This window comes from Toxorhynchites rutilus, chromosome 3, assembly GCF_029784135.1.
Source record: "Toxorhynchites rutilus septentrionalis strain SRP chromosome 3, ASM2978413v1, whole genome shotgun sequence".
NCBI classification, from domain to species: Eukaryota; Metazoa; Arthropoda; class Insecta; order Diptera; family Culicidae; genus Toxorhynchites; species Toxorhynchites rutilus.
The window spans coordinates 118,425,056-118,441,021 of NC_073746.1; the positions used below are offsets into that span (position 1 = coordinate 118,425,056).

Genomic DNA, 15,966 nt, shown 5'->3' on the forward strand with positions numbered 1-15,966 from the left:
CTGTCGCTGCGGACACATTCCTTCATCCGGGGGGTGCCTTTCTTCGTTTGTTGCTTTTTTGATTTGATAAGTGGTTTGTGATATATATTCATTACACATTAATTTGAATGGCAATTTGGATGTTTCGGTCCTTAGGCTTTTGCACGAAATCCGCCCCAAACCAAAGTGGGGGTGAATGTAATTTCGGTTCGCTTTCGGAAGCATTCCAAGGGGTGCATCTGGATTTGATGCTTGATGCCGATTGATTTGCACGGCATGGGCTGTCGCTTGGGATCGATTTGGGTGCAAACCAATACGACGGGAAACATGTTCCAGTAATAAACCTAATTTTAAAGCCTATCTCGTTACTGGCGCTAGTCAATTTGCACTCGAGTCACGCAAAACATTAGCTGTGATTTCGGGCGTATGATTGTATGGATTTTATGAATTGGGTTCGATCTATATGTTCAGTTTATGTTTAGAGAGGGTGCAGGCTGGGGAGCTTGTGGATGGTTGTGGATGGTATTGTCCGGAGTGAAGTATAATGGGAATTAAGACTGCAAAAATTGTAGCGATATAATATTAATACATTTTAACACATTAGGGCCCGCAAATTCGTGAGCGGTCCGCAATATGTTAACATCAAATATCCTGTGCAATGGAGAAATTCCGGTGGAAGGTTTCCTACAAAAAAAAACTTTCTCCATTGTTCTCCATTGTTAATATTTATTTATTCTCACACAGATTAATACTTCGGATCCATTTTATATTTATACGATAAGTATCTCTAAGTGCTAGAACCGACACTGATACTGCGCAAACGCTCTTGATGTGGCTAAATGGAGTGCATGATAAGAACAATTCGGGGCTCAACTTGTTATTTTGACAAGTTTCTACAAGTTTTGTGGCGTTCGAGCGAGTTTCCATACCTCCATACCATACATCGCAATTTACGTGCTCACCCAACTGGCGGAGGTCACCGCTACCCGCTTGATGCGAAGGTGATCCTCAATGGATTTTATATGAAGTTATCTGGTGACGACGATTTGGAAGTCGATATCAAAATGAGCAAGCAGTTGGCGGGATTCAGCTTGAGAAAATGGAGCACCAATGATCCAAGAGGTCTCGCCCACGTATCAAACGATCTGGAGGTCCTTATGAGCAGCACGAACTCCCCTAGATACGGTTCTGGTCAATCGAAAATCTAATCGAGAAGATCGTCTGCTGTGTACATTAGCTGGTTCAAACGAAATTATTATACGCAGAGCGATAAACAAAGAGGATGGTACGAGTCGTCATTCCGCATGTGCAAGAAGAAAACGGAAAGCAAACAGTTGGATTTGCCACTTTGTCCTATTTTGGATCTCATCACAAACGGAGCGATCACAGTGGTGAATTATTCACCACACAAACGAAGATCGTAGATCGGAAAACATCGCGCATGGGAAGGATCAACAGGAACTGCAACAGCGCACGTCAAATTTTCAACTAGCTTAGCGACCAGTATAGGAGAAGACCGTGCTTTCAAAATTTATGGTAACAACTACGTCAGTACGTAGATTAGTAAACCCTCAGTCATCTGTACTCGTTTTGTAGTTTAGATACTGAATAACAAAAGTGCTACGAATTTTATTTTGTAAGGCGCCCAAATTTCTTAATTTCCATTCATACGGTGTTAAATAGCCCAGCAGAAGTATAATATGCCCATGAGTTGTTTCTCTCAGAGACTATAAAGCTCAGAGAAACAGCTCGTATGAATGGGATATTCCATCAATCTATTCTCTTCATGCCCACTAGCGGAGAGAAGAAACCGTTTCTCCGATGAGCGTGTTCTCCCAGTATTCGTGCATTAATTCTCGAGTCCACGCTCTTGTTTTCCTGCATTCTCTGAGCATATAATATAGATGTCAGATGTAAAGACATGTTAATTTTGTGAAAACATACTGAGGTCATTTCAAAGTATGTGAAAACAATTGTTTGTGTGATTTATCGAACATGATTTAGAAATATCGTGATGGTTTGCTCATTTTGTTCATTATAATTACGTTTGAAGACATTCATTCGTGCCATGCAGAGACATTCGAAAAAATCATCTGGCATCCCTCACATACAAGCTATTTCTCTCGTGAGAATGTTTACGGCCGAAAGCGAGCAAATTGCCCCGATCGATGGTATGCCATACTGCCCGATGGTAAGCTGATGCGGAAAATATCAAATTGAGAAAGAAAAGAATCCTTTCTTACCATTTTCTTCATCTGAGATATTCACTGGGAACTCGACTCAATAAATATGACCCACAGTTATCGCATCTGAATCGGTTTCAAGCAACAAAAACCTTATAGAAATGATGAAGAAAATTACATCGAAAATCGCTTCCAAAGAAAATTATTTTTCTTATTTTTTAAAGCATGTTACAATAGTGAAACTTGCATGGTAGGATACTATCATTGACTAGCATGAATGCCTATATCCATTGCATTTCTATTCTTGCTGGTTTACTAAAAAATCAGGTGTATTAAATCGCCCGGCAGGCGCGTTTTAAACACATTTCCTCTAGTTCTAATCGGTCCGCCAGAGAATAAACTTTAACTCGGTCGAGAGGCAGTTGTTTGATCTGCTACAAAATGATTACTTTTGTAGTAATAAATATTAGTTGAGATGTAACACTGTCCTTCGAAGCGGAACGTATTTTCCGAGGTATTTCCAAGATTGTCAATGATTCATTATGGTGGCATGTGCCACAATTTTCCGTGCAGCTCGTCGAAAATTGGTATATGACCGTGAATACCCACTTTTAAACTAATCAAGAAGCTCAAGATTCGAAAGCTTCGATTCGAGTCGTAACATTCATAAGAACAAAAATTGATCTCTCAATCATTAATCGGTACTCGGACTTGGGAAAACTGCTACGAGTAGTCGAGTACTGCATCCGATTCCGTAATAACGTTTCAAACTCAATGATCGAAAAACTGGTTCTTTCGCTCAGCAATTCTTCATGGAAAGCTGGAACGGATACTGCCTGGAAAGCGGTATCAACCTTCACTTAATTCCGCCTACACTCTGTCCAACTTCGATAAGACCAGGGTATGATCTTGCTGCTTTGTTTCATTGTAAAAAAACAATGCTTCAATTTTTAATCTAGTGTGTAGGTATTGGTGACCAGAGATGCCAACCTTCCTAATTTTTCAGGATTTCCCAGACTTTTTGGCACGCTCCCTGATATGTATCCTGACAAACACTCAATTTTCCCTGATTTTTTAAAAATGATCCTGATTTTTCCTGATTTTTGACGTAGAACTACGTCTTTCAGGAAGGGTGCCAAATCAGAAAACAGGTCACGTTTTTATGAAATAAAGTTAACGTTAATAACTTTTTTCACTGTGAACGAATTCTCATGATTTGCATACCAATCGAATCGGGAATTCTCTAAGATTTGTTTGATATGCTATACATTACAATTCGCCAATCTCTAAGCGGTTTAAATTCATGAAAACTGGAAGAACTTCCTTTTTTCCCATACATTTGTTCTGCCGATTTGTGTGCTAACCCTACCCGTATTTCGAATGCTTATAACTCGAACATTTCTTAACAGATCGGAAAGATGTTTGCATCAATTGATAGGAAATACTTCTACGCGTCTATCACAATTAGTAAAATATTATTTTTCATGAGATGGACAATTGAATAACTGTAAAATGTCAAGCGTTATCTAAACGCCCTAACTGCCAAGTTTTGATAGGCCCAATTTACGGTTTCCCCAACACAGACTTCAAAATCGATGTACCTGTGGAAATCCGTTTTGCAACTATACATGCAAGTCGTAGGTATTTTATGGTGTTGAGTACTTTTGTACTCGTTTGACGTTGTGCAGACCGGAATATGTTTCCCTAAAACGTACTTTTAAACTGAGAAGCCCGGGGAAATCGTCATTTCAGATACTAGAGGTGAATGAACTTTCGCGGTTCGAGAACTACGTAAACATGAGATGTGCAATAATTTCAGAGGGAAATGTAAAATACAATGATCGTTTGATAATTCTTCCGTTCACATATTTTGGTAGTCCGAGGCATCATATCAAACGTAAAAGGACATTCATCAAAGTTATTTGTAACGAAGAACATAATCTATTACAAAAATTTCGATGCGTCCTAAAATAATATTCGAAGTGATAAACAAATGGATTACATGATATAACTGCGTAGTTCTACGTCGAAAATATACGGTCGTGTCCTAGATACAACCTCTTACATTTTCTTTTGATTCAGATAAACAGGAGGGCTGGAATCGTGTACGCCATGACACATCTTTTTTTTCAACCCTCTCGCTTCATCAACTCTGAACTATTCGAGTTATGAATACTTTTTCTCCGTTTAATTTTTGTTCTATTGTTAAAAGATAGATGAACAAATAATTATATAATGAATAGTAAAAATATTCTTTGTTCTATTTTTACGGAGCTCGAAAAAAACGTCAGAAATTCGTGTCTCTACACTAGAATGCCCCCTTAAACTTATATTTGTTAACTACTAGGGGTAGTGGGGGTAATGTGGTCACGTGTGGTAAAGTGGTCTCCTGCTTGTTTGGTAGTATAACTATTGACTATTGACACCGTATTGATAGTCATCTTATGTTTGATAAATTTCATGAATTTTGAGTCACCCTGTACTGCAGTGGAGCTGTCGTATGTCAAGAAATAGATAAAAACATAAAAACGCTCTCTCGGAAGCCATTCGGCCGTAGTTTTGTGCGTTTCGAATTTAAGGAATTTGTAGTGTAATTTAGTTTATTTGACCTGATATTAGCGACAATTCAACATTTTGGACGACTATTCACATATTCTAGGGGAGGTGAACAGATATTTTGTTCAATTTCAGCGATTATTTCGCATATTTTGCATTTCGTTGTTTGGGGGGCAAAGGGGTCAGTGGAGGATTACTACTGACAATGTTCTGTTTTCAAAAGCTAATATACCTTATCACCTTCTGCTCCTAAAGGGGTCCTTTTTGTGGTTTAGACCCAGAAAAAAATAATCCACCCCAACCAAAACCAAGCCTCATTTTGAAAAACGTTATACGAGGGTCACTATTTATATTTCGGGAATAGGAACAAAAACAAATAGTTAAGCTGCGAATATATTGCATGCGCTTAAATCAATTTTCAAAGCATTTATTCCAATCGACACGAGCCTTTTTTTTTTTTTTTGAGCGATTGTCAAATTATGTGGGATCCAACGTGAACATAATTTTCGCACAACTAAGTGTTCATGTAAAATCGCATATATGCTGGTGGAACTAATGCTTAGGGATGCCTCAATCTCACAATAGGTTACATGACGATCTTGCTTAATCATTTCGTGCACAGCATCGATGTTTTCTGGCACTACAGTCGATTTTGGACGACCTTCACGAAACTCGTCGGACAGCGAATTACGACCACGATTGAATTCACTATACCAGCGATACACAGTGGTCAAAGTCAAATTAAGTTGATTGACGCACTCTTGTTGTGATAATCCACTTCGAAAGTCGTAAAAAATCATCGCACGAAAATGTTCACGATTCAGTTCCATTTTTTTGCCGAGACCAAACTTTCAACTAAATATAAAATAAACAAATAGCATCCGTATGACAAAATATTCCGAGTACGTATATCGTCAAAAATGTCAAACTTTACGATGGAACCGTCAGATGGACTCACATGTCATCAGTGTTGCCAATTCCCGAAATGTAAATAGTGACCCTCGTATGTTTCCTTCAACGTTAGTTGGCATAATGGTAAAGTGGTCACCTGTGGGGGACAAGTGGTTACTCGCACATATCACGCTAGAAAAATAGATTTATGTTTGCTTGGCCAAATTTGTTTAAATCATTATTGAAATAGTAGGTACATGTATGAAATGAACTAGGCCTATTCACCTAGAATCGTAATTGAAATTTTCTCATACGTACGTTTTCTCATACGTTGTAGGATTAGGGTAAATGATCTTGGTTTGTCCAGTCGAAAATATGATCATGGTTTGCCCACTTTTTTGAATGCTCTAATTCAGCGCTCCTGTGTCAAATAAGGCCTTCGAATGTTTCGAAACATATAAATGAGATTGCCTTTTAATCGATCACCAGATGATTATTTGGCACGTATTCAGACCTTTTCTGGATTACAACACTTATAAATATTGTAAACATCATGCTTGCTCACCATTTGTATCGGATTTACATAGCTAAACCATTACATTAACGCATTTTGATGAACTCAATTCTGATCATGAGTTGTCCAATTCAATAATGTTGTTTTGTCCACATGAGTTCTATGGCAGCCACTTGGCGCGCTGCAGTTTGTTTATGTTTGTTTATGGTGTGCTTCGCGCATAGCAGAAGTATGATTTTTCTGTGTTGATTGTGTTGAGGTGAACACTTCTAAAATACCCAAGAAAAGGCAAAATTCTGAAGAAAGCCTAAATTATGAATGAATCAATATGATGACAGTAATCTCAAGCAATGATAAATGCAACATCTAATTGTGAATTCGAATGTTTTCATTCAAAAATGAAGATTTCTAAAACCGGACAAACCATGATCATTTTTTTTGGTCAAACCATGATCATAATTCTTCTTTAAGGAAAATCGTTAAAAAACATAAAAATTTGAAGAATTTCAACACCTTATGGTAGTATTAGCAACTAGAGACTTGGGGCTTTTCAACAAACCCAAACTCGTATCGATTATGTGTGATTTTCACGAAGAAAAATCGATTTGCATTTACTAGTTGCATAAAAACACCCAAAATTGGACAAACCAAGATAATTTACCCTACGTCTTTCGGGAACCTATTGGGGGTACAAATTAAAAATCGATCGCGTCGTGAAAAATATCCAATTTTGAACGCTTATTGCTTAGTCATCTCATGATGAAGTCAACAGCATCAAAGCCGTGCAGAAGCGGTTCATTCGATTCGCTTTACGGCGTTTGCCATGGAACAACCCTTCTCAGCTACCAAGTTATGAGAGCCGATGCCAACTAATTAGTATCGAAACATTACACGTTCGGAGAGATCTCATCCGTGCCTTACTGATATACGACGTCTTGACGGCTAGGACGGAATGCCTAGTGATACTAGAAAACATCAATCTCCAAGTTCAACATCGAAATCTACGGAACCATACCTTCCTTCGAGTACCTTTCCGCCGTACTAACTATGGATGCAACTCAGCCATTCAAGGACTACAGCGTCTGTCCAACAATGTAGCTTCGGGCTTCGACTATCATAATTCACGATGTGTAGTTCGGCAAAATTTTTAGCCCTATTCTGTATTCCGACGGATTTCCATTTCGTTTGAGTTATAATTTCGCATTCCCTATTTCAAACGTTTTGCCCATTTAATGTTCGAAGAAAAACAGATCGAACGAAATGCAAAAACAACTCGAACGGAATACAGGATGGAATTTTATCAAGCCGTTCGGAATGTTTCGAATCGATCGAAATACAGATTAGGGGTGTTTATTGTACTTATTAATAATTTCTACTAAATAATATCCTTAGGGCAGTAATGTGCCTGTTGATATATGAAACAAATACACAAATAAACAAATAAACAAATGATGGATTTATGATATTTTTGCGTCAATCGATTTCAGCACTCCATAACAGTTTTCTACATTGAATAAGTACCTCGTTCTGATTGATCGAAATCGAAGACACAAGCTTCCTCTTGTACTTATTGCTCAGTTATTTTCTGATAGATTTACGAGAGTTTTGCGTCAATGAATTTGGGCACTCCATAACAATTCATTACAGTGAAAATGAATAATATAGTATATTTTATGAAACTACAGATTTTCGAACCATGGTGCCTGGGAAGATCGGCATTGCAAATACATGCAAGTTGGGGGCATTTCTGTATTTCAAATAAGGTGAGTGATACGTTTAGTTCTAGTAAATGATTTGGAATTTTGATTTTATATGTGGAACTTTAATGTTGGTTGCTTCGTGAAATTTGATATCAATGACCGGTCATGCATTGTAAAACGTTAAGCACATGTATAAGAGTGTAATTGTATATGGTAGCGGTTGTGTTAAAAATGACTTGAAATATGAAACGATTTATTTCAATTTTCATAATTAAAAAAACAATGTGTTTCCCGTTCGAGAACGGATTGTCCGATTTGAGCTGTTTATTTTGTTGTGTTCATCTTCACCCAAGGAATTGTGGAGGCGATCTAGCGTAGTGGTAACAACCGTACCTCTCTCGACATTCTTCCAAAAATGTGAGTAAAAGTTACGAACCAGCCAGAAGCAGGGCCCGAAATCTTCGAAGGTGAAAAATGAGGACCGACTCTACTCTCAGTAGTTTAGCTTCGACTAGAACCGCTTCGGCAGTCGCCGCCAACAAAAAGTGACTCGACTAGAAAATGAATTGACTAACGTTGACTAGCAAGGATGACTGGTGAACTATAGTCCAGTCAGTGGTTATTTTAACTGACGCGACTAATGAACACAAATCTGCCTGACTGACTGACTTCAATATTATTTTTACGTCTATATAAAACGGAACGAAACATGATTTCTGATGCAAAAAAGAAGTTACCCCATGAATGGACGGTTTATTGTCTACCCATCGTGAGCTCAAACCAACGAGTTTAGACATTTTTCAAGTATGCTATAAAGGTCCTCGCGTTAGTATTAGTAAATAGCGTGCAAAATAGCGCACACACACTGCACGATATTTTATACGTGTGATTAATTTTCGTGTACGATACAAAAGAATCTAGCTCACCTGTAGCGTATGTCAAACCACGTTGAACTCAAACATCGATGCATGCATAATGATACATGGGAGGGAGAGAGAGAGGAACGAATTCGTTTTGAGGGATATCACTTCAAAATGCAATGAGGATAATTTGACTGGGAAGAATGAAATGATATAGTCGAGTCGGTAGAGGGAGAAAGCGAATAAACGCACGACTGACTGTTTAGTCGTTTTTGGGGAACAACTACGTGAAGAAGCCAAAATTCATTACTAACTGAATACGAATATAGTCAGTCAGATATTCAGCTGACTATCCTCAGTTGACTATGACTATGCAGAGCCCTGGCCAGAAGTACTGAAATTCATTATAATTGAGAAAAACAATCACCCAACGAAAGTTAATACAGCGAAAAAAGTCACAAGAGGGTTGTGTCCGAGACACGAACGCATAGTTGACGTAGGTTTCCGTTAGGCTATCTGTTGATTTTGGATATGTTAGAAGAATTACATCGTTAAACTCTTAAAATGATTTGGTGGCCCTGAAAAGGGCCGTTTTATTTGGTTGTTGGATATTGTTTGTTCACTCCACCAGTGTTTACCGAGTGATGATGACAGAAGGATGGTAAACAGTCGTTGGATGCTGCGAACCAGATAAAAGATACCGAAGTGGAACGAGATATAATGAAAACCACCCTCTGTGATCGTAGATGAGATGCCTTCTATATTATGTATGGATGAACTAAAGAAAAAAAACTCCCCAATGTAATATAAGATAATTACCAATACCGAACACAATTATCAATTTTTCTCATCAGTAAAAACATGTTACTGTAATATAGAGAAAACATATTTGAAATGGAAAAGGTAATTTTCTTTTATAAATTTTACTTTCTGAGTGTTTATTCAACCAAATGCGAATTTAAATTGGACCAACAAAACCTAATACTATATGTAGAGCACATGGGAAATCACTTTTTCTAATATTTCTTCACTTTTCTAATTTTTCTCGTCGTATAAACTTTCCTTGGGTGAAAATGAACATCAAAACAGACAGCTTAAACCAAACGACCCATTCTCGAGCGGGAACACACCTTGGTTTTTTTTTTTATTTCTGAAAATTGAAATAAATCGTTTCATATATCAAGTCATTTTTAACACAACTGCTACCATATACAATTTTACACTTACACTTGTGCAAAATTTTTCACAATGTGATCGGTATGAAATTGGTATGAAATTTCGCGAAGTCGATTTCCCCCAGGCAGCTTAGTTTTAATGCCTCCGTTAGGGACCCACCGCATGTGTCGTAAGTTTCGACCAATCAGAAGTGGCTATTTCCGTTAGGATAGGGGTTGAGATTTCTCAATTGTTCGATAGTTAGTGTCATGACATATATTATTTTCTTATTTTATTTTTAAAAAAATTGTAATGGAGTGCCGAAATCGATTGACGCAAAAATTCAATCAAATCATCATGAAATGACTGAGCTTTAAGCGTTTAAAATTGGATAATTTTCACGATGGGATCGATTTTGGATGTTTCAATTTGTACCCCGATATGTTCCCGAAAAACGTAATCCTACGTCAAAATTAGCAAAGTGAAGAAGTATTCGAAAAAGTGATTTGCCATATACTCTACATAATGTATTAGGTAGTGTTAGTCCAATTGAAATTCGCATTGAGGCATATAGTATCGTGTTCCGTTGGGTTTGAAGCGAAAATGGAGATGGATTGAATAAACACTCTCAGAAAGTAAAAAAAAAATATATAAAAGAAAATTAATTTTTCCATTTTTCTCTATAATAAAGTAACATGGCTTTTGTGGTGTGAAAAATTGATAATTGTGTTCGGTCGGTCTTCACCTATCTCATTCCACTTCGTCATCTATCGAGATATGCACCATCCAACGACTAATCACCATCCTTTTGTCATCATCACTCGGTTGTAAACACTGGTGAAGTGAACAAAAAATCCCCAATAACCCTACGAAACGGCCCTTTTCAGAGCAACAAAATCATTTCCAAAGAGTTTAACGATATAATTTTTCACACATATCCAAAATTAGCATGCAACAGATGGTCTAATGGAATCCTACATCTACTATGCGGTCGTATCTCGGACACAATCTTCCTGTGACTTTTTTTTTCTTAAGGCTATCATTTCTTTTTATTCATTAATTTAAGGAGTATTTTCCTTGCAACATTATTTATCTATCATTCGTTCGTTCTCCTTCCACTTGTAAAACGATCGCCGTTCGTTCTGAGCTGTAAAAAAGAACGAACGTTAGTTCCCTCATTTTTGGTGAATAAGTTCTTTTGGATAGTTCATGAACGGTATCTGCCCATATCTACTGTAGACCATCGCGATTGGAGTTCGATACAGAGTAGACCCGATGAATAACGGAATACATCGCCGGTCGGATTGGTTCTAGACCCTCCGGTGTCACGATTGTGGATTTGTATAAAGATTTGACATCTACACCAAAAATTCTTTTTTAGTACATGTTCTGGTATCCCGATTTATTACATTAACCCATTAACCATTTGTGATTCATATATATGTATTATCTTAACAATGTGTTTGAATGTAATATTTTTATATGAAAATTATATTTTATAATTCGTCTTCGTGTGGAATCTTTCGAAACAGTCACCAAGAGTAAATCATATGAAGTATAATCAACACTTAATATTATTTTTATTATCCGTATGAGACACTTTTGCCATCGATGCAATAAATGTGCAATTAATGCCAGCAATGTGTATCCTAAAAGATCAGCACTTTTCACTTTTGATGACATACAACATCTGAATTCTGCTCTCTAAAAACAACAAATTCAACATAATTTGAACCAGTGGTTACTCAAATAATGATTTCTGCGTATCCGAAAAGATCAGAACTTTTCACTTTATTTGAACAAAGATTTTGTCGCTTGAGACACTTATGCGATTATTCAGCCAATATGAGACATTTATGCAAACAGTAGTTATGCAAACTGTTGATTTGTATCCCACATTCCTATGCATTTAACCCACAGTGGAACCCCTTGTGTGGGTGACTACTTTGTTTGATACTGAGTACCGTTATCTATTACTCATAAGAGCACCGTATTGATTCGTGAACATGTTCACTAGGCATCAAGCTTCGTTTAGGAAAAGCATAAACTGGCATTTGGTTGAGTATAATATAAGATTAGCATGGTTTCTTGATGTGGTGGCTGAGAGCAGACAAACGACCAGAACGGTAAAAAAGGTATGGTGGCTGAGAGCAGACAAACGACCACAAAGAGTTAAGTGAGTCTAAAAATAACAGAATATGTGCTTCTCTCCAATACTAGTATAGCATTTGTATAATCTATATGTTATAGCAATGTAAGAGCGATATGAGCGAGCGAAATAAGAGACACATTGCAGTCAAGCACGCATTAAAGCTGTTCGCATACTTTGCACGGTCTTCACGTTCATGCTCTCCTTTTTACTCTTAGAAAACACTCAATTTCATTTTATAATAAGGTTTAATAGTATCACACATTTTTTCAACAACACCAGTGGTTATGTGGATAGCGCGATCGTGTAAAATAGCCTTGCATTCCAACCGGCCTTGCTTCGATCCCCGATGACATCGTTCGGACTTTTTTCGGGTTCAATCCCAAGCTGAGGTTTAGTCTGAGAGAAAGAAATATTTGTTCCAATTCATACAAACATGTTGAATCTTTTGAAAAAGGTGCTTTTATTTGTTCATTTCACCCTTCACGAAAAAGCATTTTTTTTCTACCGAAGATAAAATGTGTTTTGCACACGTTAGTTTGGGTGTAGCATTTTTGCAAGATCGAATGAATACTGCAAACGAATATGATGCTAAGGACAGGAGATATGTATCACGTATCACATATACGTTTCGTTGAACCATTACTTACCATTTTTACCACAATACTCTACCCATTTTGAAGTCAGCGGATGACCTACGATTGTTGCTCTATCCTCTCCATGCCATTGAATATCAACCAACTCTCCGCAAAATTTAAATACATTGCGAAACATCCAAAATCACGTATCGGCACGGATTCATCCGATATACACTATCCCCTACCCTGAATGGCGGAGGAAGGACGAGTGATTTTTTTTTGTTGCTCCCACCCATACGGATCGAGTTCCAGTGTCAATTGTGGCTCTCGCCACTTTGGAAATTAACGCGTTAATCAGACACCGGCGGTAATTATTTTCCTTGCTGTGGGATACAATTTTCTCACATTCCATCATGTGTAGGACGAACGAGTGCGGGAAAAAAAAGATTTTTAATTAAACATTTTTATTCGGCAATTTTCGGTTTGGAATGCCCCCGAGAGAAGCAATTAGTGCGAAAGTGCGATTGCGAGTGTGTGTGTGTGCGTCCGTGTGTGTGTGTCCGTGTGTGTATATGTGTGGGTTTTATTCATCTTTTTTATTTCATAAATAATGATTTCCTGCAGAAAATTAATATAGGAGTGGTTTCGCATTTCTAATAATAAAATAATTATAGCCGGATTTAATTATCGTATGATGAATGATCATTGCCGGATAACGCACGAATGCGGATGGACACTAGAATGAGCATATATATGTAGGTCAGCAACTGGTAATGGCCCATTGAAATTCGAATCCCAGCTCGGGTGAGGTTTTTCCCTTCCACGTGCAAACCGTCCCAATGGTCCAGCAGTAGATGGCGCTTTGATTGTTGCCGTCCTGCTGACATCCGTAGCTAACATCGTACTTCCTTTCCGCCGCATACAGGTACTCTTTCGATTCCTCGTTTCTAATCGTGTAATACCCGTTTCGCAGTTTGTCAATCTTCCACTGCAACGACCGCGGGTTGTAGAACATGGCCGAGGTGAACACCTGACCCCTATCCTTATCAAGCTGCAAGCTTTTCTGTGCATAGAGATACATTGGCGCGAGTTCTATTTCCGTCGAGTGAATTAGGAAAGCTTTCTCGAAGCTTTCCAAACTCCAGTTTTTGCTGCTTTTCGACAGTCGTTCCCAGTTATCGTAGTTGACATTCCGGTTGTAGAGATTGTGATAGTTACCGGGAAACAGGAATCGCCGGTAGGCAACGTTTTCGATGTAGACGCAGCCCGTTGGAGGATCCGTTCGAACCTGAACCACTGCCAAGAACAACACGATGGCTACTGCTGAATGCATGGTTGGACTGTCTCCGTGATGGTAAATGATACTGGCTGTATGAGTTGAATTCATTTTATATCAATCATTCGAGACGCAGGGGGGATTTCTTTTATCACTAATTGTGCCAGAGTGATTGTTATCTTGCGAGAGAGAGCATGTTCGACACTAATAGCTGTGCAGAAATAGTATTCTTGGGAGATATTCTGCTCTCACCGTGTTAGATGATTGTGTTATCAATTCCGATTTCGTGCCATCTCTTAGGATTCCCAGAACATACTCGGGGGTTCTTGACATGGGTGTTTAGCGAGGACTCCGTGACTTATTTTCTTGGTACCCCATATCTGATTTTTCTCGTTATTACAAGAATAGTACGGATATTATTAAAACACAGAATATTCCGTTGGATCCTCGCCAGTTCCTGCGTATCGGTAGTGTACTTTGCGAGTGTCGGAACTGGAAACAACTGTAACAAAGTTAGAAAATCTTGTTTAGAAAAGTCCAAGACTGGTTCCGTGAAATGATCATTGTCGATCCTCAGCTCGATCGGGAGTTAAGGACTTATGATTACCAATCGGTGTTCCGAGAGTCCGAGAACACACCGTACGGATTATAAAAAAATCACTTTTTGTCTGATACGATTGATTAGTTTTCTGATTTGAGACAAATTAAGATTTCAGAAAGAGATCAGATGTCGGTTTTTGGCGTTGGCGTTTGGCGTTTTGATACTTCTCGACTTGGATTGGGCGATATCTATAAAAAGATCGATCTTGACGGATCGATTTTCTAAACGACGTAGGGATCGATTCACTGATTAAATCGGTATCAAAGAATCGATCTTTGCTGAATCGATATTTGAAGAATCGTTTATGTACTGGTTTATTTACTTGTTCTATATAAGTGTTACACACTTAATTCACATTTCGAATTACGTATTAAAGGCATTTTATTTTGATTCTAAGAATGAAGGTCACAGAAAAGAAGAAAATTGTATTTTCCAGGGCATTCATCAATTTTGTCACAATTTTCAGTGTCATCCTAGTGAATGTGATGGTGTTAATATAATTTGTGATCACTTGTTTTGTAATGACACATACGATGAGTCTCGAAGTTTTGGCAGGAGTACCCCCGCTTACTCTTCGGTTCACAGAATTATCCTACAGATTTCTCATCCGTTGCAAGATCATGAATCCATTGGTGATTGATAACTTCGAAAATCTACTCCAACTGACTCCTCAGTCAAGTTTTATGTCTTTATACCATGAGTACCTTACCCACGACGTGCACCCTTCACCAGGCATCTCCAACCAAGTTTACTTCCCATACTTCTGCAATTCCTCTGTCATTTTTTATCTGTCCATGCGACAAAAAATCCATGGAATACCAGATCACCTACGCTCCAATGTTATTCCGTCGATATTTTCGGAAAAATATGGGAAAGTTGGATCTGATAAAATGTTCTTTACTGACGGTTCATACATAAACGGGTCCACTAGCTTCGGCATCTTCAATGAAAATTCCAGTGCCTCTTTCAAACTCAAAGATCCTTGTTCCGTGTATGTCGCAGAAATGGGTGCGATATACTATGCTCTAGGGATCATTGAAACACTGCCCATCGACCATTATTTTATTTTTTCAGACAGTCTCAGCTCAATAGAGGCAATCCGCTCAATGAAGGTTGATAAACGCTCATCTTATTTCCTAACAAGAATAAGACATCTATTGAGTGTTTTGGTCGAAAAATTATTCAAGATTACCTTAGCATGGGTTCCCTCTCATTGCTCGATTCCGGGGAATGAGAAAGCGGACTCGCTAGCTAAGGTGGGCGCTTCAGAAGGCACACTTTTTGAAAGGCAAATTGCCTATAATGAATTTTTTCACATTCCTCGTCAGGACACACTCGTTAGTTGGCAGCGCATGTGGAGTGAAGATGAGTTCGGTCGTTGGTTACACACGATTATCCCTAAGGTCTCGACGAGTGCATGGTTCAAGGGATTGAATGTAGGTCGTGATTTCATTCGCGTGATATCTCGGCTTATGTCCAATCACTACAACCTAAACGCGCATCTCTATCGCATTGGGCTCGCAG

The 15,966-nt window shown here is 38.3% G+C and overlaps 1 protein-coding gene across 1 annotated transcript in view; it reads right to left on the reverse strand.

Moving 5' to 3' along the window:
* Positions 1 to 13,119: 13,119 nt before the first annotated feature.
* Positions 13,120 to 15,966, reverse strand: part of LOC129780145 (uncharacterized) — an 80,733-nt gene continuing 77,886 nt past the window's right edge. Inside the window, exon 3 of the mRNA XM_055788129.1 lies at positions 13,120 to 14,343. Within this exon, the coding sequence (XP_055644104.1) occupies positions 13,326 to 13,952 (627 nt within the window). The 5' untranslated portion in view covers positions 13,953 to 14,343 and the 3' untranslated portion in view covers positions 13,120 to 13,325. The remainder of the gene's footprint in view (positions 14,344 to 15,966) is intronic.